General features: G+C 42.0%; 1 protein-coding gene across 1 annotated transcript in view; it reads right to left on the bottom strand.

Moving 5' to 3' along the window:
- Positions 1 to 308: 308 nt before the first annotated feature.
- Positions 309 to 27,498, bottom strand: part of LOC134677244 (myrosinase 1-like) — a 48,199-nt gene continuing 21,009 nt past the window's right edge. The window contains exons 7-14 of the mRNA XM_063535676.1: positions 19,257 to 19,390; positions 18,730 to 18,847; positions 12,541 to 12,629; positions 8,657 to 8,804; positions 8,151 to 8,317; positions 2,888 to 3,040; positions 1,341 to 1,432; positions 309 to 702 (exon numbers count right to left, since the gene is read on the bottom strand). Of these exons, the coding sequence (XP_063391746.1) occupies positions 561 to 702; positions 1,341 to 1,432; positions 2,888 to 3,040; positions 8,151 to 8,317; positions 8,657 to 8,804; positions 12,541 to 12,629; positions 18,730 to 18,847; positions 19,257 to 19,390 (1,043 nt within the window). The 3' untranslated portion in view covers positions 309 to 560. The remainder of the gene's footprint in view (positions 703 to 1,340; positions 1,433 to 2,887; positions 3,041 to 8,150; positions 8,318 to 8,656; positions 8,805 to 12,540; positions 12,630 to 18,729; positions 18,848 to 19,256; positions 19,391 to 27,498) is intronic.

Raw genomic sequence — 27,498 nt, 5'->3', positions numbered from 1 at the left:
CTCCATCACCAGATCAGCTCGATGGTACCTACCATAATATTGCATTGTCATCCGATTTATATATGCATGCAAAATTTCAGCTCAATCGGAAACCGGGAAGTGGATCAAATTTAACTTGCAAGATTTGATTACACACAGACAGACATACAGGTGAGACTACATAAAAGCTTGTAAAAAAGGGTAATATTTTATTACATCCTTTTGGATGTGGGTTTTCTTTATTTTTGCAAAAAGTTTTTGTTTCGAAAATACCGACTTATATGTAAAATGTGAAACGTTAATTCGACTAAACATTGCTTAAAAAACGAAACGATTACTCTGCCAAATGGAAACCGTCCAATAATAGTTCTGCTAATTTACACAGAAGCGAACTAACGGTATGTGAACCAAGAGTCTACGTAACGTTAGTCGACCAAAAGTTACATTGACAAATAAATGACTCTGCGAACGATGTTCGGCGAATCGATAATCTGCTAAAAGTTTCTCGGAGAATCATTAGGTGATATGCCGCTTGCGTCCAGTCCGCGGCCTTACAAATGCATTACTTTACGAAGCGATATTCAGAGCTCATCCTTGACATGTGGGTCCGGCACATCCAGGGACCTGGTCCGTATCACGTCGCGGTAGAACAGTGCAGACTTCCTCGGTCTTCTCTTTCGCTCGGGGTCTGAGAAGTCCACGTCGTATATACCGAATTTGGACCTGAAAGGAAAACCATCCGTAAGCCTTATTTATTGCCAAAACATAAGGTCCACTATAGCCAGTAAGCCTCTTGATATGTGACGTTCCAAGAAAAAAGGTACCTTACGGCGGCCGGCGCTTACGTCGCATAGCGCCGCAATAATATTAGAGCGGCGTAGATAATAGCGTAAGCGCCAACCCTCATAAGGTACCTTTACCCATGGGACGTTACATATGCTCTCTCCAGAAACACTAAGAACGCCTCGGCATGTCTAAGACACCTCGGCATGCCTGAGGACGCCTCGGCATGCCTGAGGACGCCTCGGCATGCCTGAGGACGCCTCGGCAACATGCCGCGGGATCCCTTGCCGTGCCATGCCGATATTAGAGTTCGTCTGCGCCGGGCCCTAAAGGTAGCGACTGACTTGTATCATAACCGTAACACGATACAACTCAACCATACAGCATAGGCTGTCGGTTATTTCGCGAATCCCTTTTAGTGTTACATCACAAGTCAGTGCAGGCCTCGAGTCTCGGGTATTTGAGCACAAGTGAGCAGAGCGTTCGCCGTGTAGCTGTAATGTAACACGTTCGCCGTGAAAGTTACACATTACACCGAAAAGTTCCAAGTCAGTCGCCACCTTAATGTATATATTTACGTGTATCCGTCGACCCACTCGAAGTTGTCCATGAGCGACCAGGCGGTGTACGCGGTCACGTTCGCGCCGTCCTCCTTGATGGCCAGCAGCAGCTGCATAGGAAACTTTACAATGAGGGTTTCCTAGATCGAGATTTTCACTAGATGGCAGCACCGTGACGAGGTCTTTTTGACAACTGCTGTCAAAATCCACCAATAAAAAAACATGGTTAAACATGATTAGTGGATTACGACAGCTAGACCTCTCGCCACGGTGCTGTCATCTAGTGAAAAACTCGATCGCGGAAACCCTATTTAGGAGTGACCCGAATAAGTGGTCATTATTCGTTATTCTGCAAATTTTTCAACGTTCGTATCGTAAAGTACCGAACATGTTCGAAATAATAGTACATTACTACAGAGGCCGGGACGAAAGGGGTTGCCTGCCGAAAACATATAGACGTATAGACGTAATATAGACGTAAGTTGAAAATTTCATTCTGTTTTATTGGATTTATGGTGCGTTGTTGATTTTTTTACTTTAATATGAGTTCCGACGAAATAATGAAATTAATATTAATTGTAATCGTAGGTGTTGGAATTGGCAGCGTAAGCAGAATTGATTTTAAATAACTTGCTGCTGCTGCCGCCAAGTCAAAGACGAAGTATGTATATGGTTGCTTATGGCAATTTTATTATTTGAGAAACTAAGAAAAATGGCTTACAGTTTATTATAAACAGTTTTGTGGCATATTTTAAATGAATGTAACTACAAATTCGTCAACACTGTGGAAATTATACTTATTTACTCCATGCATAAAGCAACGATGTATGTGAAACATGATATCAACATGTAAGACTATGTAAACTTATGTGACGAAAACGACAGTCAGACGGATACAAGGCGAAAAAATCAAAGATACATGAAAATATACGGGTAGTAAAAATACACGACTCGTGTAAAACATACGTGTGATAATGATATAGGTACGTGTTGGTTATATTTTGGGTGTAGTTTACTTTTAGTTTTTTCTATAAATAAAACTTGGGTTTCGTGGAGTTTTTATTTTATTTATTTCATTGCATGTTTGAGAAAAGCACTATACATACCTCGGCGGGAAATGGGGTTGCCCGCGCTCAGACCTATCCGGCCTCGCTTCGCTCGGCCGTCTATATGTCTTCGGCCGGCAACCCCTTTCGTCCCGGCCTCTGTAGTAATGTACTATTGCATGTAAAATACAATAAGCCACCTCTTATGGCGAGTTTGTTGCATACTCACATTTGGAGCATATCCCCACTTTATGAATTAATTTCCTTTATAAAGTGGGTATGCACTTGCAGCCGCGTGTACATGGTGCTCTAATTAATGTCTCCCGTTCAAGGCAGCCTATAACAGTAACTACGGAACAGGGACAGGAACGTAGGGTTAGAGCCGATGTAGCTTTACTTGCTTCTTTATATGACCTTCATACGGGCATTGGATGTGATATGTCTACTTGAATAATAAACTGTCTTTATGTTTAACCCTCCATTGAGCAAGGCCAGACGACTTGGCCGTTTTTATTTCACCTGCTTCAGATAGTCCCTGTAGTACTGCAGCCGATCGTCGTCCTGCAGGCTCCTCGCGGCCGTGGAGTACCCGTTCTCCGTGATGATGATCTCCACGTCGCCGTAGTTCTGCTTCAGCCAGCCCAGCAGCTTGCGCAGGCCTTCCGGGTACACCTGGAACATGTTCATATACATACAATATGTGACGTCCCATGGGTAAAAGTACCTTGTTGCGGTTGTAATGTTACATTACAGCCACCACCGCCAGGGGGGTGTCACTACGCAGTTTAGGTACATTTGGCCGGCGCGCCGCGCCGCGCGGCGTATGGCAGTGGGCTGCCGCGTGCCGCTCGGCTCGCACGATAGTCGTGTCATGTGGCGCTCGCGCAAAATTGAAAATACACAATGGCTTCGAAACCTATATCTCGATCTAATCCGTATAAAAGATATTGTTCTGTTTACGGATGTCTGAAGAACAAGGAAGCAGAAATAACATTTTATTAAATTCCGGACGATATTGAAAGGTGAATTTTAAACTTTAAAACATAACATAAATACTAAGTAATAAATTCGATAACTAATTCGTTTTGTTTGCATACAACTAAAGACCAATTTAATAGTACATTATTGTCGAGGCTCGGAAGTAGCTACTTGCAGGCTGAGGATTCGTTTTAAACGGACGACCTTGGGAGTCCGTTTAATTGAATCCGAAGCCAGCAAGTAGCCTTCCAGCCGAGTCATATATAGTGCTTTTCTCAAAAATGGTGCTAGAAATATAAATATCATAGAAATATTTTACAAAAGCAACATTCTTACGTATATATTTTCACAGAACAAAGCCCTTGCCGCCTTTTTATTTTTTTTAATAAAAAAATAGAAGTGTGTTTTTCTGCCGAAAATACGCCAACCTATTTGAGACAGCTAAATAGTCGCGGTACTAATCATCTGTTTGGCTGTTTCATGGGCCTGTGCCTTCTTTTGTTATGGCCATTTCAACTTTTAAAAAGTTTGGATCTCGACAAATAATGGAATTTGTATGCAACATTGCAGTCCTAAAATCGAGACTGCAATGTTTTTAACTTTTTAATTTTTGACTGACCATAAACTCCGCGCTTCGCGACCTATTTTTTAGATGGCAAAGTCGACTTTGCCGTCCATTTTTGAGAAAAATCATTATTGGTCACCCAGAAACAATATTAGGAACTGACCGACATATTTTCAAAGGAATACGGCTGTGGCATACCTACCTAATACTTCCGTAAGAATCAGACATACTATCTCCGGATAAAAAAAATATGTTTTCTCAAAAATGGACGGCAACGTCGACTTTGCCGTCTAAAAAATAGGTCGCGAAGCGCTTAGTTTATGGTCAGTCAAAAATTAAAAAGTTAAAAACATTGCAGTCTCGATTTTGGGACTGCAATGTTGCATATAAATTCCATTATTTGTCGAGTTCCAAACTTTTTAAAAGTTGAAATGGCCATGTCAAATGAAGGCACAGGCCCATTAAACAGCCAAACAGATGATTAGTACCGCGACTATTTAGTTGTCTCCAATAGGTTGGCGTATTTTCGACAGAAAAATACACTTCTATTTTTTTATTAAAAAAAATAAAAAGGCGGCAAGGGCTTTCTTCTGTGAAAATATATACGTAACAACGTTACTTTTGTAAAATATTTCTATGATATTTATATTTCTTGCACCATTTTTGAGAAAAGCACTATATATGACTCGGCTGGAAGGCTACTTGCTGGCTTCGGATTCAATTAAACGGACTCCCAAGGTCGTCCGTTTAAAACGAATCCTCAGCCTGCAAGTAGCTACTTCCGAGCCTCGACAATAATGTACTATTACAGAATCAACGTTTGTAATTCCTACATATTAATCTTAAAAATAATAAATCGGTAGGTATAGGTACAAAAACTTGTCAAGTTTCAACCCTGTGCCGACACTCACAGCTCGGTCATAAAACTGCGGCGCGCAAGGAAGATTCACGGTTCGTGACCGTAGGTATATAAGTTTCAATTTTGCTTGCAGGCGGCGAGTATAGGTATAATTTTATACCTAAATGTGACTTTTGCGAACGAGTGAATTTTCTGTACGGTAGTACTATTACTTATTCTGTGACGCCGCTCCAATATTATTGCGGCGCTATGCGGCGTAAGCGCCAGCCGCCATAACGTACCTTTTGGCGTGGAATGTCACATATCAGGACTCACGCATAATTCTCAAATGTATTTAAGGAGTTAGGGATTTGCGACTTTAAGTACCGTCAGTTACAGTGGCAGATTTAAATGCCAGATGATCTGATTCGGGGCCTCGCGAAGACCGAAGGTGAGTTCCGAGACTTCCGAGTAAGGCCGAAGACTCGAGGCCTCCCAGCCCAGCTAGTCACGTTGTCGAGCGAGGACAAAGGCCGAGCGATCGAAGAGTCGAAATTACAGCGGTTAAAGTCCAAGCTCTGCTCTCTCACAGCTCGGACTTTGGCCTCGCACAGAAGTGTGCTGCAATCTGACGTGCCGGGCCTCGGGCCTTAGGAGCTGCTTCGGCCTCGCTTTTCGCTTAGAAATTTGGCCATCGGTGTTAACGAAGCCCTCGGCCTCGAACGGAAGCTCGCCGCGTTCGATACTTCGCCTTAACTAAAACTAAAACCATATGACGCTGTACATCAGTTTAATTACCTAATTTGAACGACAATCTTTTCCCCAACATATGTTGCAACCTCAATACTCGTTTCCCGTAGTCGATACTACACTTATATGCTTAACCAAAAAATCCTCTTCTTAAATGTCATCGCTCTTACACTTAAGACCTTACCTAACAATTCCCACATACTCACTCCTCTTATCCTTCACCTAGCCGGAACTATCTGTAAACCAAAGCTTTTAATGCAGCTATATTTTATTATTGACACATTAGCCCTAGTATCTACCTACCTAGTACCTAGATATAATTTCCCATCTAAACAATCTACAACTACGTGAATATTAAAATAAGAAGATAATATTTCTATAAATTCATCGTTAGTCACGAAGAAATTCCGACTCGCTACGTTGCTCAGCAGAGTCACGCCGTCGCGCACTACAGCTGATATGATAACTCTATCTATGATGTTGACATTACTTCTGACTTAGCAAAATTGTCCGATTTGTGCTTACTTGGGAAATTTGTTATCAGTCCTCGACCTTGCTGAGTCACATTGCGATTATAACTGAGGTGTGCGGAAATATGCCTATTATTGCTACTATACCAACACATAACGGTCGTTGACTGTAAACGCAGTCTGTTATTATTACCAACAAAAAAAAATTTGACTGAAAGGCCGCCTTGAGAATTGAAAGCAATTTGTACCCGGTTTTTGAACCACTTGCAATTCATCTATACTTCCCTAATCGACTTGACCCGCGATGCTAAAATGGTACCTATCCTGTCACTAGTAAATAATAGTAATCCTTCCGCAAAACGCCTAATAGCAGTTTTCTCATTTATCGGCCTAAGGATATCGTGCGCTGCCGTATTTCCATCGGCTTGAGTCAAGGTCAGGTCAACAAACAGCTATTCGATCTCATTTCCAAAATCTTCTATAAGTACTCTTATTTCCTTGCCTCATACACCTCTGTAGCTGCGAATGGATAGCTGTAGGTATAAGACTTTTTAGGCAACAAATACTTCCTAATATCGTCAATCTAACCCGACACGGTCGTTTATTTATTCATTTTTAATTTTCAATTTAGCTTTACTCGACACTCGCGTCTTAACAACGAAATTAATCAAAACGGTTCTCCTTTAACGTACCGCTATAAAATTGTAACCCATCAATCAATTATTTTTCACCACACCAGCTTGGAAAAACTTACTTTGCACTTCAAGAACTGATAGCAAAGTTGCATTTTATTCACATGGGAGGCAAAGTAATCAAATGCAAATTTTGAGTTGTTTTCTTATGTTGACTGGTGGGATTGACTTTTCAATGATGATTATGGATGATAAATATTTAATAACATTCATTTGGATTTGATTTGGTTTGATTTTGTTTGATATTTTACATTTAATATTTGCCTCGGGTTGGTGTGGTGAAAAATTTTGTGTTTCACTCGGGGGCAAATTTTGTTTAACCCTCGTGCTTTAAAATCCTCGCAACGCTCAAGATTCCATTTTTCGAACCACTCGCTACGCTCGTGGTTCAATTTTGGAATCTTTCGCTTGCTCAGGTATCAATATTAGCACGAGCGCTTAAACAACAACTTTGCCCCCTTGTAAAACAATAGTACATTTCGATGCTAGTGCGGAAGGTATGTCATTACTTCACGAGTACCGAGATATCTTGCCACGAGCCGCAGGCGAGTGGCAAGACTCGGGACGAGTGAAGAATGACATTTCCGCACGTGTATCGAACGACGTTTTTTAATACAGTTGCGAAAAAATAAGAAAAACATTGTTAATCGTACACTAAACAAAAGTGGTAACAGTGACAGCTCGGTTAGACGTCGTCTTTAAGTATATTATATCTATGGGCGTTTGGCAGCTATTCCGTTCCATTCAGTCAACTTATTAAGAACGGAATTTTCAATATTGAATATTAAAAAATAAACGTGTTATAATAATGAAGAGGTAAGTAATTAAATATGAAATATGTAATATTTTCGTATTCTTACATTAACGGTAGGGTCGGTAGGTTTTTATGCTGATTACGACGTTTAAAGGAAACTAATATTAACACTCATCAATAAGTAGTCGTGAATTGGATCAAGTATAAATTTAAAAAAATTGGAAAAGTAAAAAGCACTAGTTCGAGATAACCAACTTTCCGCACGCTAAACAGCTACGTAAAGTAGCACTTTTTGAGCAACTGTATTAAAAATAACTATTGTTTGATATTCATCCACGTCTACCACAGCGAGCCGAAACGAAAGAGCCGTCTTTAATCAACATCGGCCATTTATTGATACCGTATCCGACTTAACTAGTCTTTGAATTTCCCAATATAAACATTCGAAGTCCTCTGCTGTTTAAAGCTACATCGTGAACCCCACTGGAGGTTCAAGATCTACATTAAATGTGCTGATCACTCAATATGCACCGACGTGCTAATACGAGTGCCTGCCCATCGCAGTGGTAATAGTGACCACTAGTTATGGCTCCTCTACACGATGTCCCAACGCCGGCCACTCTAAGGGACGCATTTATGCGTTAGATGAGCAAGTGATATTGCTATCTCATTCTACCGCATGGCTGCGCGCCTTTGAGTGGCCGGCGCTGGGCCATCGTGTAGAGGAGCCATTACATATAGCCAGCCGTTCCCCGCCGCCCTCCACTCCGCTCGGCCGCGGGTCCGGGCGCCCAGCTCCCGCACGTCGAACATGGGCCCCCGCGCGCCCGGCGCCTCGCCCCCCCGCGCCGCGCGCACCGCCTGCGACGTGTAGTGGTTGAACGCCAGGAAATCGAACGAGCCTGGAAACACACTATTGTTGAAGTGAGAACTTCTTTAGCGGCGCTGTGCACTTTTTGTAATGGGGAAAAGATGTTAAGCTCGCGAACAGGTCACGTGTCCGTAAAACGTAAGATTTCGTGATGTAGAAAAAATGTTAAACTCGCGACAGCGCAAGACGTAAGACGCTTCGTAAGAAGGACACGAGACCTAATCGAAAAACTGTTACAATGTCATTGAGTTTTCACTTATGCCGGCACTCCCGGAGTGCAACCCATTTTTTTATTAGTATTTTACTATTGTAATCACCATAACTTAGCTCGAGTAAGGCGGTGGAGCTATATGCATCGTACTATCCTCACCCCTGATCCGCTCGACCTCTTGTTTACTGAAGGGGGGAAGCCTGGAGATCGCGTGTCCTTCGTCTCTGCTGTTCTTCGCCAGGTGCCGCTCCACGGCCGGGGGCCAGCCGCCCTCCGCGGAGAAGATGGGGTGCGTGTAGCGCCCGATCTGGTACGAACGACCGAGTATAATATTTTTTCTACTCGTGTACTTTTATCTGTCATTTACATAGTCATGAACGAACATATAAGGGCATACATTATTAATACTCCTTAAAAGTCTATAGTCTATTGCCCAAAAAAGCACTTGTGTCGTTTTAGAGACATTACGACACGGTAAGCTAGTGCGGCGGTAGCAGGTGCCACATACCGATACATTGCTACCAACGTGACAAACGATTGAATGCATACGGTATTTATTAAAAAAAAACAAATTTGTACTGAGTTCATTGCTACCAACATAATAAAAAATACTTTTTCTCAAAAATGGACGTCAAAGTCGACTTTGCCGTGTAAAAAATAGGTCGCGAAGCGCGGAGTTTATGGTCAGTCAAAAATTAAAAAGTTAAAAACATTGCAGTCTCGATTTTAGGACTGCAATGTTGCATACAAATTCCATCATTTGTCGAGTTCCAAACTTTTTAAAAGTTGAAATGGCCATATCAAATGAAGGCACAGGCCCATTAAACAGCCAAACAGATGATTAGTACCGCGACTATTTAGCTGTCTCAAATAGGTTGGCGTATTTTCGGCAGAAAAATACACTTCTATTTTTTTATTAAAAAAAATAAAAAGGCGGCAAGGGCTTTGTTCTGTGAAAATATATACGTAAGAATGTTGCTTTTGTAAAATATTTCTATGATATTTATATTTCTTGCACCATTTTTGAGAAAAGCACTATATATGACTCGGCTGGGAGGCTACTTGCTGGCTTCGGATTCAATTAAACGGACTCCCAAGGTCGTCCGTTTAAAACGAATCCTCAGCCTGCAAGTAGCTACTTCCGAGCCTCGACAATAATGTACTATTTTTGGTATCATCACTATTGGAAAGTGGACTTCTAATGCTTCTAAGGCCCGTAACACACTTATACCCTACAGCACCACGACCCTGGTGCGGTGCGGTAGTGTGTAACGGCTTTTAAAAAAAAGCATATCCATAGACATTACTCGTTTGTTTTTACGTTTCCCGCCTTTCCCGGTAATTTCTAGCTGTTTGAGTACTTTGCGTTATTATTTGTTTTGCGTTCATAAAAACCGTTGAAAATGGGCGAAGAAGACAACATTGTTTCTACATCTGAAGAAATATCCGCTGCAGCACAATCAGCGACCGTAAATTTGTTGCCTAAGAAGTACTAAGTCGCAGCACATATACGACAAATCTTATGAGAAGTTCATGGCGTGGAGATTGGAGCACAAAACTTCGTCATTCTCTGAAAATGTCTTATTGGTGTATTTTCAAAGACTGATTGGAAGCATCGGATCAGATCTATCTTTTAAGCAAGGTTGGTATATGTTATAAAAAAATATTGATTTAGAGTACACAGTACAACGAGCTATATTTATGTAGGTACATTTTATATTTTTGCATTGAAACTTGTGAATCTATATATATAAATGCAAGTGTCCTGACTGACTGACTGACTGATTCATCAACGCAGAGCCGAAACTACAAAAGCCAGAAAGTTGAAATTTGCACACCAGATTGCATTTTTAAAGTGTACAAGAGATAAGAAGCGATTTTGATAAATTCAACCCCTAAGGGGGTTAAAAAGGGGATGAAAGTTTGTATGGGGTTAAAGTCTTTTCTTAAGCTAGGAATTTGAAACTTTGTAAAAAGATATATTATTAAAATACAAGATAACTAATTTCAGCGTTTTTGAAAATTCATCCCCTATGGTGGTGAAAAAGGGGTTGAAAGTTTGTATGGATATCAAAAAAAAATTCGAGTGGTGGAGTTGAATCTTTGTATTTAGAGATATTATTAGAAGACAAGAAAAGTAATTTCAGCGTTTTGTAAAATTCATCCCCTAACAGGGTTAAAAAGGGGTTAAAAATTTTAATCCATTACAAATGCTTTGAAACTTCTTAGAAAGACATAATAGCCGATTTCAAAAAAAGTGTTTGCAACGTTTTTGGAAATTCAATCCCTAAGAGGGTTAAAAAGGGGATGAAAGTTCGTCTTCGGGTGCAAATTTTATTTTAAGCTAGGAACTTGAAACTTTGTAAAAAGGTATTAAATTAAAATACAAGAAACTAATTCAAGCGTTTTTGTAAATCATCCCCCAAGGTGGTGAGAAAAGGGTTGAAAGTTTGTATGGAAATCAGATATTTTGTGAGCGCGGAACTTGAATCTTTGTATAAGGGCATAGTCTCATAATAGGTACCTATTATGAGAATACAAGAAAAGTAATTTTAGCAACCAACATCAAAATTCACTTGACTTAAAACTTCATACAACTTCCTAAAAAAGAAAAGTACTTAATTTCAACATTGCTTGGATATGAAAATTGAGATAAAGATGTAAAATTTTTAAGATAAAGATTCCACGTGGACGAAGTCGCGGGCAACAGCTAGTATTATCTAATTCTCCTTTTTTAACCGACTTCCATATCCCAAAGGAGGAGGTTATCAATTCGGTTGTGTTTTTTTTTTATTTTTTTTATTTTTGTTAGTCCATATCTCCGTCATTAGGGCCCCCCCACATCTGGCGTCTTTCGAGCGTCGGCGTCTGTCGGCGTCGGTCCAGCGCTATGGAAAATGACGTCGCTGCGTAGTTGCGTCGACGCTGCGTCGACGTTGCGTCGACGTCGGCCATAGAATTGTAGACGCCGACGCTCGAAAGACGCCAGATGTGGGGGGGGCCTTACTTGTACGATTTTGAAATTACTTTTTTTGGTTGTATTGATACAGATTGATCCCGTTTTTGTCAAAATCCATTTCTAATGATGGGATCCATGAGGAATCGACGGAACTCCTCAAATTTTAAAGGCATACATATAGTGATTTTTATGTTTTTATCAACAAATCAAGCATATACATTCAAAAACGTGACATTTGATGAAGTGGAACTGCTGATGATGATCAGAACGGAACTCTTCAACGACGCATAGTTCACCTTTGGCGATTTATCCTCTTCGTTTTGTTTGTTAAGCAAGTTAAGTTTTTAAGCCACATTTTTGTCAAGCTTGAGTTCTGATGATGGGATCCATGAGAAATCGAGGGAACTCCTCAAATTTTACAGGCATGCGTATAGAGATTTTTTGTATTTTCATCAGAAAATCAAGCATTTTCATTAATAACTGTCGCATTTGATGAAGTGGAACTGCTGATGATGACCAGAACGGAACTCTTCAACGACGCATAGTTCACGTTTGGCGATTTGTCCTCTTCGTTATGTTTGTTAAGCAAGTTTAGTTTTTAAGCCACATTTCTGTCAAGCTCGAGTTCTGATGATGGGATCCATAAGGAATCGAGGGAACTCCTCAAATCGTAAAGGCATAGGTACGCATAGAATTTTCTGTATTTTCATCATAGAATCAAGCATTTACATTAAAAACTGTCGCATTTGATGAAGTGGAACTGCTGATGATGATCAGAACAGAACTCTTCAACGACGCATAGTACACGTTTGGTGATTTCGAATTTCGATTTTGACTTGGACTGGGACCCGGACTCGTAAGTAAAGTACGTACTTATGTTTGAACATATGATTTAAGCTAAAAAATAGTATGCATAAAGTAAAAAATAGTGTCCTCGATAACAGAGAAGTGCCATTTAAAAACCCTCCTAGCAGGGAAGAAAAATCACCTATTCGGAAAAGGGCTTTTTCTTTGCTCCCTTGTGACACAATCTACTATTTCCGAATAGGTGTTGTTAAAAGTAAATAGTAAATACATAATATACCATGTACTGTCGAACGAGTTCTGCGATGTGCTCGTCTCCCGGGTCCTCGGGCTCGTGCCACATGTATTGGTTGGCGATGGACAGCCGCCCTGCAACCACAACAACACACCTTGTTCACCCGCACGCGGTTCTCTTCTAATGGCTCCTCTACACGATGGGCCAACGGACGCAGGGACGCAGCCATGCGGCGGAATGAGATAGCAATATCACTTACTCCCTCTAACGCATAAATGCGTCCCTTGGAGTGGCGGGCGTTGGCCCTTGGAGCCATAATTTGTTTTATTACCTATGCAATGGTTAATAGGCATGTTGACAAGTTTTTAGAACTGTATTCATTTTATAGATAGACACGTAATTATTACAAAAAAAAAATATTTCAAATTTTTATTCATTAATTTTAAATACTAAATAGAGCTTAATTAGTTTAGTGTTTAAAGTTTGAGCCTAAACGCTCTAAGCTGTCACGTGACGTCACGAACAGATAAATAAACAAACTGCTGCCAAAATGTCAGTCCTAGCGTAGAACAAAAGCTGTAGTATTTAATTTATCTCTCTTTCTAAAAGATCAGTATTACGTAAATAATGAATAACAAGTTTTACATGTCTTATGCAGTGCCTACGTGTAAATAAAAGAACAACAATCAAGACCCTAGAGTGTAGGTAAAACGAATATTTGTTACTTACATGATACTTACGTTGCAGTTACGAGTTTCGACTCGAATGATATTGTTATTATGTGTTCCGTACTCCACATCGGATATCTTCATTGAGAGAGTAACGCGATCGTTGACCAATGATGCCGCTAGCGTCTATGTAGTCGCTCCGCCCCACGCCGTGACGTAGTTCCGCTTCCACTTCCTGCGAACCGTTGCTCGCTTCCCGCTACTCGCCACCGCCATGTCTTTGTTTCGCCGACCGTCTTGACCGATGGTCCGCAAATATTTTTTGCGTATATTTTTGCAGCATGGTGCTTTAACATTTCCGATCCAAAGCTCGGTCGATTAAAATAGTGAGATATGGCAGAGATCGCCACTATTAGTCTTTTGGCGGTCTCGCGATCGAAGCCATCGAACGGTGCTTTTCGATTCTACCCACTTTTTTCTTGCTAAATTAATTCTCGCATTCCATGCTGCTAAAATCGTTACCGTTAACTCGCATTTTCGAGATCGAAGTAGGAAGTGCGTCAGTGGTTTTTGTTAACAAGTGGTAACAAGTCGCTCCGCATCGGAGAGGGAACGTGCGGTCATCGTGCCTGCGGCGGCGGGGGCGGCGCGGCGGCGGACGGCCTGCGCGCGCCGCTGCCGGGGGCCGCGCTTCGCTGATAAGGAGGTTTGGATTGTCTCGAACCATCCGGTGAGCCAGTTTAAGATATTCTAGAACTAAAGGAGGGTTCTCAGGCAGTAGCCTGGGAGTACCTCGACCGGGGCGCCCCGTCCCCCGGCGCGGGGGCGCGGGCCCGGCGCCCGCCCCCGCCCGCGCGCGCCGCATCTTCTGCTGTCGTCCAAGGTGACTCCGAGACACCGCGACGCTGCGGGCCACGGTGGGCGCCTCCAGTCCGCAGGACTCGAAGAGACGTCACACGCCCGCTCCTGTTACTGCAGTCGCGGTGCGGACGCCTCCAGTCCGCGGGACTCCGAGAGACGTCACACGCCCGCTCCTGTTGCTGCAGTCGCGGTGCGGACGCCTCCAGTCCGCGGGACTCCGAGAGACGTCACACGCCCGCTCCTGTTGCTGGAGTCGCGGTGCGGACGCCTCCAGTCCGCGGGACTCCGAGAGACGTCACACGCCCGCTCCTGTTGCTGCAGTCGCGGTGCGGACGCCTCCAGTCCGCGGGACTCCGAGAGACGTCACACGCCCGCTCCTGTTGCTGCAGTCGCGGTGCGGACGCCTCCAGTCCGCGGGACTCCGAGAGGCGTCACACGCCCGCTCCTGTTGCTGCAGCCGCGGTGCGGACGCCTCCAGTCCGTGGGACTCCGAGAGACGTCACACGCCCGCTCCTGTTGCTGCAGTCACGGTGCGGACGCCTCCAGTCCGCGGGACTCCGCGAGACGTTACACGCCCGCTCCTATTGCTGCAGTTGCGGTGCGGACGCTTCCAGTCCAGCGGGACTCCGAGAGATCCGCGTGGCTCTGCGAGACGTCACACGCCCGCTCCTGCAGCTGCGGGCGCATCGCGGGTGGATCGCGCCAAGGTGAAGGCGGACCGCTTCTGCGTCCCGACTGCTCTAGCGGAAGGAAGGTAAGTTACGTGTAAGCAGTGGAAATGCTACGAGTACAGCGACGATCGCCGCGTTGGTTGCCGCCCGTCATGACGTCGCTGGTGACCTACGCGCCGGTGGTGGCCACCACGATGGCACCGCCGAGGGCAACAGCGTCGCCGTGATGATGTGTGCAGCTACGAGCCTAGCCATCGGCGCCTCCCGTGCCGGTAACGTCCGTCACGCGTACCGTCGTGTCGAGCTAGCCGCCACGACGGCGCCTCTCGCACCTGAGCCTGGCGACGGTGGCCGCCATGATGGCGCCGCCCGCTCGATGACGCCGCCTGCCCCCCGAGCTGGCCGCCACGATGGCGCCTCTCGCATTACGCATCGACGCGGCGGCGGCGGCTGCCACAATGGCGCTGCCCGCCACGATGATGCCGCCCGCCACGATGGCACCACCACCTGCGCACTGGCGCCTCTCGAGCTGGCCGCCACAATGGCGCCTCTCGCCTCACAGCAGTGCCTCCCAGACCAGCCAGCCAGACGGCGACCGCCTCATGCACCGGTGCCTCCCGAGCTGGCCGCCACGATGGCGCCTCTCGCATCACGCACCGGCGCCTCCCGAGCCGGTGGCGGCGGCCGCCACGATGGAGCCGCCCGCCTCACGCGACAACGCCTCTAGAGCGGGCCGCCACTATGGGTCCTCGCCTCACGCACCAGCGCTTCCCGAACCAGTGGCGGCCGCCATGAGCCGCCCGGCCTCAGGTACCGGCTCCCAGACCAGCCAGCCAGACGGCGACCGCCTCATGCACCGGTGCCTCCCGAGCTGGCCGCCACGATGGCGCCTCTCGCATCACGCACCGGCGCCTCCCGAGCCGGTGGCGGCGGCCGCCACGATGGAGCCGCCCGCCTCACGCGACAACGCCTCTAGAGCGGGCCGCCACTATGGGTCCTCGCCTCACGCACCAGCGCTTCCCGAACCAGTGGCGGCCGCCATGAGCCGCCCGGCCTCAGGCACCGGTGCCCCCCCCCCCCCCCCGAGCCGGCCGCCACGATGGCGCCCCTAGCTTCACGCACCGGCGCCTCCCGAGCGGCGGCGGTTGCCACAATCACGCCGATGCTGTCCACCGATGCTGCAACTACGACGATGTCGTCCCTTGCTCGCTGGGCGCCACAGTATCAGTTTTGTCCTGTCCACATGGTTCCATTGAGGTACGCAGGCGCCTATAGCTATGGTGCAGGTATAGGTATGGTATGGTACAGCACGAACAGACCGCTAAGCTCTTGGTTTCGGTTAAAGAATCCTCCGGCGACGGCAGACAAGGTCGTAAAGAGCCCCGTCCTAGCGCGGCTCGACTGCCCGGAGTTGAAAGCGGTAAGATATGTCGATACTCAGAGGAAAATACGTCGTGTTCCCGGGCTTCATAAAGGTGCTGATCGACTTCGCTGTGTCGCTTCGAAGTTCCTACGACTTCTCGAGGCCATGGAGTGGTCCAACCGGAGAACAGCTAGCGACGAGGCCCTGTGCGACCGCTCGAAACCGAGGTGAAAGGCATCGAAAAGGTCTGCAGACTTCACATAATTATCTCTGCTTGCTCGCGCTCTCCAGCTTAAGTTCCGTCTTACAAAGACGAACTCGTGCGAAAAGCCATAATAAACAAAATGGGACAAATAAACCCGCTGCGCCTGAACAAGCTTGAGTTTCCGGTGCTAAGAGAAAGGGGCCAGGAGGACTCCAGCAGTTTCCATCTGTCTGTATTCGACTTTATCGAAACAGTTTTGTTACGCAAAGCGCCAAAATCGATTTTGGACTTGATTTCATCAGTTCGATTTCCTTAAAAGCATGCTACTAACTCGATGCCCTATACTAACTCGATATAGGGTGTCTCTTCGGATAAAGCGAATTAGACCATCACGCTCCTAGACATCACGTGGGACACGCGGCACAACACACCGATTGAAAGTTTTCTTTTTCACGACATACAGGCCTGCCTTGCTGCAGAGTTTCTCGCAGAAATGAGACTCAATGCCTTCTGTTCAGTCTCAAATTCGCAAACTTTAGTTCATGGAGGAAGGTGAAGCCTTCGCAGTCCCCAGCAACACGGAGCTGCCGAAAGCCTCGCACCACTTTCTTCCTCATCTTATGCAAGCAGTCCGTTACAATCTCCAATATTGGTAGACAATGTACGAGGTAAGGCCCTTTCAGCGAAGAGTAACCGTTAACGGGCCGCATCTGCAGCGCTGACGACAGAAGTGTAAACATACAACCGCACCGGTACAGTATACATAAAACGACGGCGACACTACATCCCTTCCGTTACTACGGCTGTCGCAAAAACTGCTGATGCCAGCAGATCGTCTACAGGTCGCGCTGGTTGCTTGCTACTTGCCAGGTCGGTACAACCCCCGAGGGCGACGGTTTATCAAGAAATCACTGCGCGCCCGAGTGGCAGCTGCGCCCAGCAGCCGCCGAGACTGTCTTCACCTGACAGGCGCCTTGTTGGCCGGCCTCCGCTTTCGAGAGCCCTCGCACTGTGCCACGGTATTTCTTAACAGACTCATTGAACTGCTACCACGACCTTTGACAGCTGCCTGTGAGACTTGGCATGGATGTCTCCACCTCCCAGCCTAGTCTGTGTACTGCGACGGCGTGATAAGGAGTCTTAAAGCAGCTGTGGTAAGCTTGCAATTTACTGGCGGTCCTAGTGAACACAACGTCAGACCGCCCTCCCTTACGAGTCAACGACCTTAAGAATGAGGCGTAGCTCCTGTCAGATAGGACGCTCCAACACCGGGCTGGCGGGATCAGGAGTGACATCCGCTACTGGCGTGACTGGCGCATGCATATAACATGCCAAGGTCTAACGCTACGTAGCGAACGAAACGCAACTGTCACTGTCTCACTAATATGGAAAAACCGGATATTCCCGATTCCGGTACTGTGTTTGTATAGAAAACAGTAACGGGAGCCCCTAGATCGTCCCCTTGTCTAGGCTGCATGTACGGCCACAATGTAGAAACGATCTTTATGGTGCATCAAAAATAAGATCAACTGCCAGGTACCTCTATCCAGTGAAGTAGCGAGCTATCTCAGACGTCTATTTCTATTATCCATGTTAGCTTTCAGAACGATACTCGTTCATAAGCCTCTCACAAGTGCTGTGTATGAACCACTATCGGACACTATGCCTTCTTCCAACGCCATTAATAGCGAGACCAGCGCCTCCCAAAGCACCAGCTTGGGACGCGAGACATCTACTTGCCCTAATTTAAATAGCCCTACAACGTTAGGTACGTTAGAAGAAGTACGATAGAATAGCTGCCGCACTTTTGCTGTTAGCATCAGGCCGCAGGGTCAATGACCTTACTCTACTACACTGTAGCCCGGGCAATTACATAGATAACTTTAACGCTATTATTTTGTGTCCGAAATTCGGCTCTAAACCAGATAACGTGTCTTACCGACTGGACTCTTAGAAGCTCCGGAATAAAGTATAGACCCAGTATAAGTAGGTAGTCTGGGTACGTCACCTTGCGAGAATTACACAAAATGTTAGGGGACACTTCGCTTATTTCTTTCAGCCACAGTCTCATCCAAGCCGGCCTCGCCTACGATTGCTTTTGATCCACGATGTACTTAATAACTAAATTGGCTGGAAAGCTATTCACTTAGCGATATTTTCGCTTATGTTAATTGGGAACATGACTCGCCGAGATTCTGCGGATCGGATGCGATTTCGAATGAGAATTCTCTTAAACCAGTTTAACGTCAGATTCGAACCTGAGATTACAATTTCAATTCTCAATTTCCTGTAATTCTCATTATAACGAGTCACTGTGATTTTATGGGTTGCAATATGGTGTATACATATTTATTCTTTCTCTGAGTTCTATGACAGTAGGTGTAGCCCTATCGCTTGCGCGCCCGCTAACTCGCCACCAGGAGATATAAGTAGTCAAAAAAGAAAGAGAAGTTTACATAGGTGTACCTTTCTGGCTCTCTCTGAACTCGCCATATATTTCATAAGCCCTGGCGTGGGCCAATAGGACGTGTCTGGCGCACAGATGAATGCCTATCTCAGGGTCCTCCTTCCCCGGACCCCAGCCCTAGAAGTCAAAAGATAAGATAACTATTAAACATAAGGTAGTACGCTTCATAGTAATTTTTTTATAGAAATAGGGCTGTAGACTCTATTACTGACTGATTTTATCGTTTCAGTTCTGACCAAAGCTATATTTGTTGTCTCGCGTAGATATTCGTCGTTATTGTAAACTATGAACCCAGTCAAGGCTTGTGTTTAAGTCGATTTTAAATCATCATCACATCTTCAGGCCTCCGTAGCAGAGGCCAGCTTGAAACAACGCCGGTCTGAGCACTCGGCACAAACTACGTTACCGAGTGGAGGCTTATTAATAACATTTTTGGTGGCCCATGAGGGAAAAACTAAAAGCACGATAAATCAGAAGATCAGATATCAGTACGATATATGAAGATTGAATTAAGCCAGTATCAGACCTGGCTGGAGACGTCGCAGACGAGGACGGGCTCGTTGATCGTCAGCCAGGTCTTGACGCGGTCGCCGAACAGGCTGAACACCACGCGGGCGAAGTCGCCGAACCAGGTTATCATCAGCGGGTTTTGCCAGCCACCTGAAAATGTTCATCATCAGTATTTAAGAGCTATGGATTGTCGTGGAGTAATCGCCACTCTTCTTTTTTCTGGGCCAGCCTTTTAACTCCCTCGTACCTACGACACGACAAAAACTTTTTCTTGAATATGTTAATGAGGTTAAAATATTTTTTTGCCAAAAATGTCATGTCTGATAGGTGCAAAGCTTTTGCTTTTGATAAACTATATAATCTTATAGTTCTGACACCTAGAGACATTTATACCTCTAAATATTATAGATTTTTTTTGTATTTTTTTATCTGTATTTTGTATGTAATTCGACATTAAGAGACCATATACATCTCTTAGTAATTGTAATACGTTAGATTGAATTGTTAGTTTTTAACCGACTTCCAAATCCCAAAGGAGGAGGTTATCAATTCGGTTGTATGTTTTTTATTTTTATTTTTATTTTTTTTATTTTTATTTTTAATATTTGTTACTCCATATCTCCGCTATTACTGGACCGATTTTGAAAAATATTTTTTTGTTTGTATGTATATGCATACAGATTGGTCCCGTTTTTGTCAAAATCCAGTTCTGATGATGGGATCCATGAGGAATTGACGGAACTCCTCAAATCTTAAAGGCATATGTCAGATTTACTTTAGTATTATCGTTGATAAAATAGGAAATAATTATGTAAGGCAGTATTTAATTAAGACTAGTTAGTTATTGCTCAAAGTAATGTATTTATTATAGCGACAACTACAAGGTTTAGAATATGAAAAATGGTAGACATTATTTAAGTAATATATTTATATAAGCAGATTGTAAGTAAAAGTATATTGTAGATTTATGGAACAATTAATCGGCTTTATTATCACATAATTCACAAAAATATTATTTTATGCGTAATAAATATTGGTGGCTTATAGTTAGTACTGGCTACCTTAATGTACACACTTGGCATAGTTTAAAATAGTAATAAAGATCGAGCAATAAGCCACATGATGTATTACACCGTAATCAGTTGGAATATACGTTACATAGTAACTATTAAAAACTCATCAAAGGGTTATATTCACATTAAAGATTGTAACGTACATACCATCAGACTATAACACAAAGAAAACATTCAGAAATTTATAACAAGTCATAAAATCACAATTAAATAAAATTGACACTTAACTTCGTTCGTCGTCGTAGCTCTCCAACTGAGAAGTGACCCACAACTGTCAGACACCCGCTTATATTCGATTAGACTTCACCCCTTCTACCACTTCTTGGTGGGAATAACAAATAAGATGTTTCCTGCACATCCGGTTATTATAATAATTCAATTCAACAAATGTATTTGCTGCATTTAGTTTAATTTATTATAGAATAATTAACGCAAACTAATACAAATTTAATATCATGGCTTATTATTATAAAATACTTTATTTACCTTACTTATGTTCTGACAGTTATGGTCAAGAAATATACATGGAGGGTAGTTGTGTTATTGAACAGCAGTTCTAACTTATTATTTCGATATAAGTACGTATTAGCTTAGCAAAAGTGAACCATCTCGTAAAAATGTAAGTGTGATCTTTGTTTTTATACTACGTATCTCACACGGCCATACTGACAGGTGCTTCGTTCTCGAAGTACCTTATTTCTATATTTATTATTATTTATTTATTATATTAAACTTAGTATATGCAATGACTATTTTTTATTAGTCAGATACTATATCACATATCACATTAATCAAGTGAGAGCTCGAAAGCTCGGCAGCAATTATCCTACTTACAATCACCATACTACTGTTTCACTTATCACATCAAGTGAGCCTCAGTAGCATGTATCACCCTAGGTTGGCTGCTGGTCCACTTATAACATCAAGTGGGGCACACAGGCTCTGCAGCAGGTCCCTATATTGCTACTTTTTCACTTACATCAAGCGAGAGCTCGCAGGCTCGGCAGCAATTATCCTACTTACAATCACCATGCTACGGGCACTTATCACATCAAGTCAGCCTCGGTAGCATGTATCGCCCTGAGTTGGCTACTGGTCCACCTATAACATCAAGTGGGGCACACAGGCTCTGCAGCAGGTCCCTATATTGCTACTTTTTCACTTACATCAAGCGAGAGCTCGCAGGCTCGGCAGCAATTATCCTACTTACAATCACCATGCTACGGGCACTTATCACATCAAGTCAGCCTCGGTAGCATGTATCGCCCTGAGTTGGCTACTGGTCCACCTATAACATCAAGTGGGGCACACAGGCTCTGCAGCAGGTCCCTATATTGCTACTTTTTCACTTACATCAAGTGAGAGCTCACAGGCTCGGCAGCAATTATTAATCGGTTATTATTTTGTCAAATTAGCTTTTTAACTACACTGGAATGATGTACACTGGAAGTTCTCAATCGATCGATAATCAACTCATGTCTCATTCACATAAGTAAACTTTATAAACTTTTCTTTTTTTCTTTTTTTTTAATACATAAATTACCTTAAGTATATAAAACTTCTTAATCCCATAGTCCAACTAGCTTATGTTTTGAACACTAGAAGATGATAGACATGTATAAATATATTTATGCATATGTACATAATAATATGTTACATATTCATACTTACATACATAAAAATCATTCACGGTTAAGGAACAAATCCTTCCGATGAACACACAGATGTACCCACTGGATATCGAACCCGGGACCTCCAGTTTGGTATGCAGAGATTTCTCTTTTTTTTGACAAATAAAAACGCCAACACATGAAGTATACTAATCCAAGACCTCCAATCTTCGTAAACTTACTAAGTTCTTGTGCACTATAGGTTTACAACCACAATAAATAATGAATTTTAAAGAGAGAAAAAAAAAAGCTAAATTTTATAGTATCATTCGCAAACGTTTCTGTTTAATACAAAATTAATTTGGCATTCAGCTGGCAGTAGACGGTCGGGAAGGCATCATGGAGGTGGTCAGTTAAGAAGGAGGCTGGCTCAACTGGACTCGACTGATAGCTGGAAGTAACCGCTTAAGATCGCGACAAATGGAAAATAAATCTGGGAACCCTATGTCTCAAATTAATTTACAATAATTAATGTTTCTAAACTATTCTCCTGCCACAGGTAATGTCTATACCTACTAGGAGTTCTTAACTTTTATAAATTAACCTGAATCGTTTAACAGAAATAAACATTTTTCATTTATTTTTTCGTTTTTTTTTTTTCATTCCATTAGAACTTCCTACGTTGGTCACTCCCATGAATTATATAAACCTAATGTAACAGAATTTTAAACTCCGTTCGGCCATCCCACAAAACAACTATTTTAAAAGTCAGTGATCAGTATTATCTATAATGTATTCAATATATCTATCTTTTATTTAGCTGAAGCTTCGGTGGCAAAATAAAAATGTGGTTACAAATAATAGGCAACGTATTTCTTTTTATGAAATGGTATTTTGGAGCTTCCATCGTAACTGTCCTTAAACCGCAGGAGATAACGCGATATTCTTCTATTTGAATCTTAACTTATCGTACAAAGGTGGATTCATCTTACAAAAGTCGTTCTCTAGGATGGTTCTAGGATGTTTTGGGCTTCTGGGTAGGACACAATTAATTCGAAGACATATTATTTATATCAGTCATGCTTCATTATGGCAATAGGTTAGGTATAAATAAATAAAAAAATGATGTTTGCTAAATACTATAGAATCAGGATTATACGATTCGTTTTATTCCTGAACAGCTCACTCATAGCAACAAGTGGCACCAAAAGGTTAATTCACCTATCTACCTTCCACTTGGCTTTATCAGTATTCCGGTGGTCTTATGTTTTCTCCAAAATTAAAACAAACATTAAAATGAACCAGAAGATCATAGGTACAAAATTGCCATTGTTATAGGCATTTTATTACCGCAGCATATTTAATTACCGCCAGACCAGGTAAATGGTGGTACATATACCCAAGGGCTTATGCGAGTTTACTACGAGAACTGGTAAAGTATATAACAGTTTAAAATATCGTATATACATGGTGTTCACAAGGAATGCGAAAGACCTTAACCACGCATTTCTGAGGTCAAAAGAGAGAAAATAATGTAATATGTGTATATGTCAATTTCGCCCAAAAAAAAAATTTTTTTTTTAATGTACTTGTACATAAAAAAGTATATGTTAAAGGTAAACATGTCACTTAAAATACATTTTTAAAAACTTTTTTTTTGTAAATCATAGTTGTTGCAAAGTGTTACTTGTTACTTTTTGACATCTATCAATAAGGATATTTAGACTACGTCCCATAGTAGTAACATCGTCATCAAAAAGTTAAGGCGTTTTGCACTACGTAACAATAAAAACTAGTTTTTTTTTTAATTTTTTCTTTTCTGTATTTGTATTAAATGAACTCTGAAACTAGGCGAATTTCAAAACGGTTTAAAGGACTTTGTCTCTAAATATAATCAGGAATACGCTGCTAAAACTATTCGGCCCCCTCATGTTACACCGTGTATATATTTTTTATATTCCTTACAAGTAGGGTTGCCAACCGTACTATATTATATAGTATTGTACTATATTTTGGCTCTTTGTACTATATACTTTTGGAAAAATATATAGTACGCTAAAATACTATATTTCCGATTGAAAGTATATTACACTCATGTTTAGTATTTTATCTAAAAGTACTATATATTTTTTTTAAATGTACTATATTTTTGATGCCTTATTCTGGAAAATACTATATTCCACCAAAAAAAGTTGGCAACCCAGTTACAGGTCACCTAGATGAATTGTCCTAAAGGAATACGTTTACTTTGTACACATTTATTGTACTGTATGTTGTATATTTACCCCTTTTTTTTGTAAAGTATTTTTATTACCAAGAGAATATGTGCTTTTTATTTACTGACTAATTTGCATGTGCAAAAATCTTTCAACTTCACGGTTTCAAAACATAATTTACTAACACGGGACTTGAATTACCTCTGATTACCACAAGAACAATACTGACTAGTCTACTATTTTGTATGACGTAATTGTCTAAGGTTGTCACTGAGATATCCTTTTTTTTTTATAGTCATTTAATATCCATCAATCAGTAAATTTATCAAATTGGAAGCATACTTTCAAAAACGCTTTTATGCCAAACACGTATTACTATCTGTACACAGAACTCGCAATAAGCACTGTAGGTGCAAAATTGTAAATAGCCGTTATTACTATTTATGAAAGTATCACGACTACCACCGACTGTTTTAATATCGATAAGCCTACGAGGGGCTTGTAACTGAAAACCAAAAGCGTGTTGACTTTATCCTTTACAGTTTTAAAACGACCTGACAGTTTAATATTGTTTACTGTTTTATATTTATTGAAATAGTTCCTTGATAAGATCATGATCGGTGAGATAGAATCTTTAAGATATGTGCCTTCGATATCAGACTATTGAACCTAAGTAACTGGTGTTATATAAATATTTATTCGTATCAATCGTAACAAAAATAAGAAATAATGTGACTAATAAAATACAAAGGACGTATAAGGGTATTTCCACTTAACTGTATACCGTTAACGGCCGGTTAGGAAAAGTCACAAATCTGAGGACAAATATCATAACCGCGACAATTAAATTAAGTATCAAATTCGTAACTAAACCGACAGCTGAACGTGACTTGATAAACGTACCTAACTTAAGACACGCGGTAAGTTACAATTAAAATGCCCATTGTTATTAACCGCCTAAAATTTCCAACGTAGTCTTTAATGCAGACCTCAAAATCTTATAATGAGATTCGAGTTGTAGCTAACTGATCACGATTAAAATATTTATCCAGGCCATAAATGACGTTATTCCAACGTTTGGAAACTTATTCAAACCAAACTGCTTTTCTAAAATCCAATTTCACAAATAGCTTCTTTTTTTATTTTATTATTATTCGATTCAGTCATTAACTAAGTCGTCATTTAGAATAGTATAGATTAGAAAATATTTATTTATGCGTCATTATGGTTACATAACAGGTTATGAAAAGGACAGACGTTTACGTTTATCTAACTCGGTAACTATTCGATGTGATTCGATATCTAAACATACCTATACAGTCCTATTTTTAAGTGTAAGCAAATTTTAACATACCAGAAACAACATCATTCATCAGTCATCCTTCCAGACAGGCGCCACTCCGCAGCGTCTCACAGGTGCGGCAGTTTCTGTTTCGCGAAGTACTTTTGAGCTGCTTGCTGCGGTTCTCCATAAAAAGCATCATGCTTAGTATACCAAATATCTTGTTTCACCTGGGGTTTTCACTGAAAGTGAAACACCAGTGTCCTTGTGTCCAGGATAGCGCGGCTTACAGTGTCTGTTTGGAGTTGGATGGCGTCCCGCTGTTGACTAGCATAAGCAGTCCTTATACTCGTACTGCTCCTGAAACATTAGTTTTGTAGGCATAGAATGTGTGTAATATCATCCCACTTCTGATGTCAGATTTACTTTAGTCTTATCGTTGATAAAATAGGAAATAAGGATGTAAGGCAGTATTTAATTCAGACTAGTTAATTATTGCTCAAAATAATGTATTTATTGTAGCGACAACTACAAGGTTTAGAATATGAAAAATGGTAGACATTATTTAAGTAATATATTTACATAAGCAGATTGTAAGTAAAAGTATATTGTAGATTTACGGAACAATTAAACGGCTTTATTATCACATCACACACTTGGCATAGTTTAAAATAGTAATAAAGATCGAGCAATAAGCCACATGATGTATTACACCGTAATCAGTTGGAATATACGTTACATAGTAACTATTAAAAACTCATCAAAGGGTTATATTCACATTAAAGATTGTAACGTACATACCATCAGACTATAACACAAAGAAAACATACAGAAATTTATAACAAGTCATAAAATCACAATTAAATAAAATTGACACTTAACTTCGTTCGTCGTCGTAGCTCTCCAACTGAGAAGTGACCCACAACTGTCAGACACCCGCTTATATTCGATTAGACTTCACCCCTTCTACCACTTCTTGGTGGGAATAACAAGTAAGATGTTTCCTGCACATCCGGTTATTATAATAATTCAATTCAACAAATGTATTTGCTGCATTTAGTTTAATTTATTATAGAATAATTAACGCAAACTAATACAAATTTAATATCATGGCTTATTATTATAAAATACTTTATTTACCTTACTTATGTTCTGACAGTTATGGTCAAGAAATATACATGGAGGGTAGTTGTGTTATTGAACAGCAGTTCTAACTTATTATTTCGATATAAGTACGTATTAGCTTAGCAAAAGTGAACCATCTCGTAAAAATGTAAGTGTGATCTTTGTTTTTATACTACGTATCTCACACGGCCATACTGACAGGTGCTTCGTTCTCGAAGTACCTTATTTCTATATTTATTATTATTTATTTATTATATTAAACTTAGTATATGCAATGACTATTTTTTATTAGTCAGATACTATATCACATATCACATTAATCAAGTGAGAGCTCGAAGGCTCGGCAGCAATTATCCTACTTACAATCACCATACTACTGTTTCACTTATCACATCAAGTGAGCCTCAGTAGCATGTATCACCCTAGGTTGGCTACTGGTCCACTTATAACATCAAGTGGGGCACGCAGGCTCTGCAGCAGGTCCCTATATTGCTACTTTTTCACTTACATCAAGCGAGAGCTCGCAGGCTCGGCAGCAATTATCCTACTTACAATCACCATGCTACGGGCACTTATCACATCAAGTCAGCCTCGGTAGCATGTATCGCCCTGAGTTGGCTACTGGTCCACCTATAACATCAAGTGGGGCACACAGGCTCTGCAGCAGGTCCCTATATTGCTACTTTTTCACTTACATCAAGCGAGAGCTCGCAGGCTCGGCAGCAATTATCCTACTTACAATCACCATGCTACGGGCACTTATCACATCAAGTCAGCCTCGGTAGCATGTATCGCCCTGAGTTTGCTACTGGTCCACCTATAACATCAAGTGGGGCACACAGGCTCTGCAGCAGGTCCCTATATTGCTACTTTTTCACTTACATCAAGTGAGAGCTCACAGGCTCGGCAGCAATTATTAATCGGTTATTATTTTGTCAAATTAGCTTTTTAA

Source organism: Cydia fagiglandana, chromosome 26 (genome assembly GCF_963556715.1).
Source record: "Cydia fagiglandana chromosome 26, ilCydFagi1.1, whole genome shotgun sequence".
Lineage (NCBI taxonomy): Eukaryota > Metazoa > Arthropoda > Insecta > Lepidoptera > Tortricidae > Cydia > Cydia fagiglandana.
Note: the sequence above shows the minus strand (reverse complement) of the source record. Positions and strands in the feature narration are given on the sequence as shown.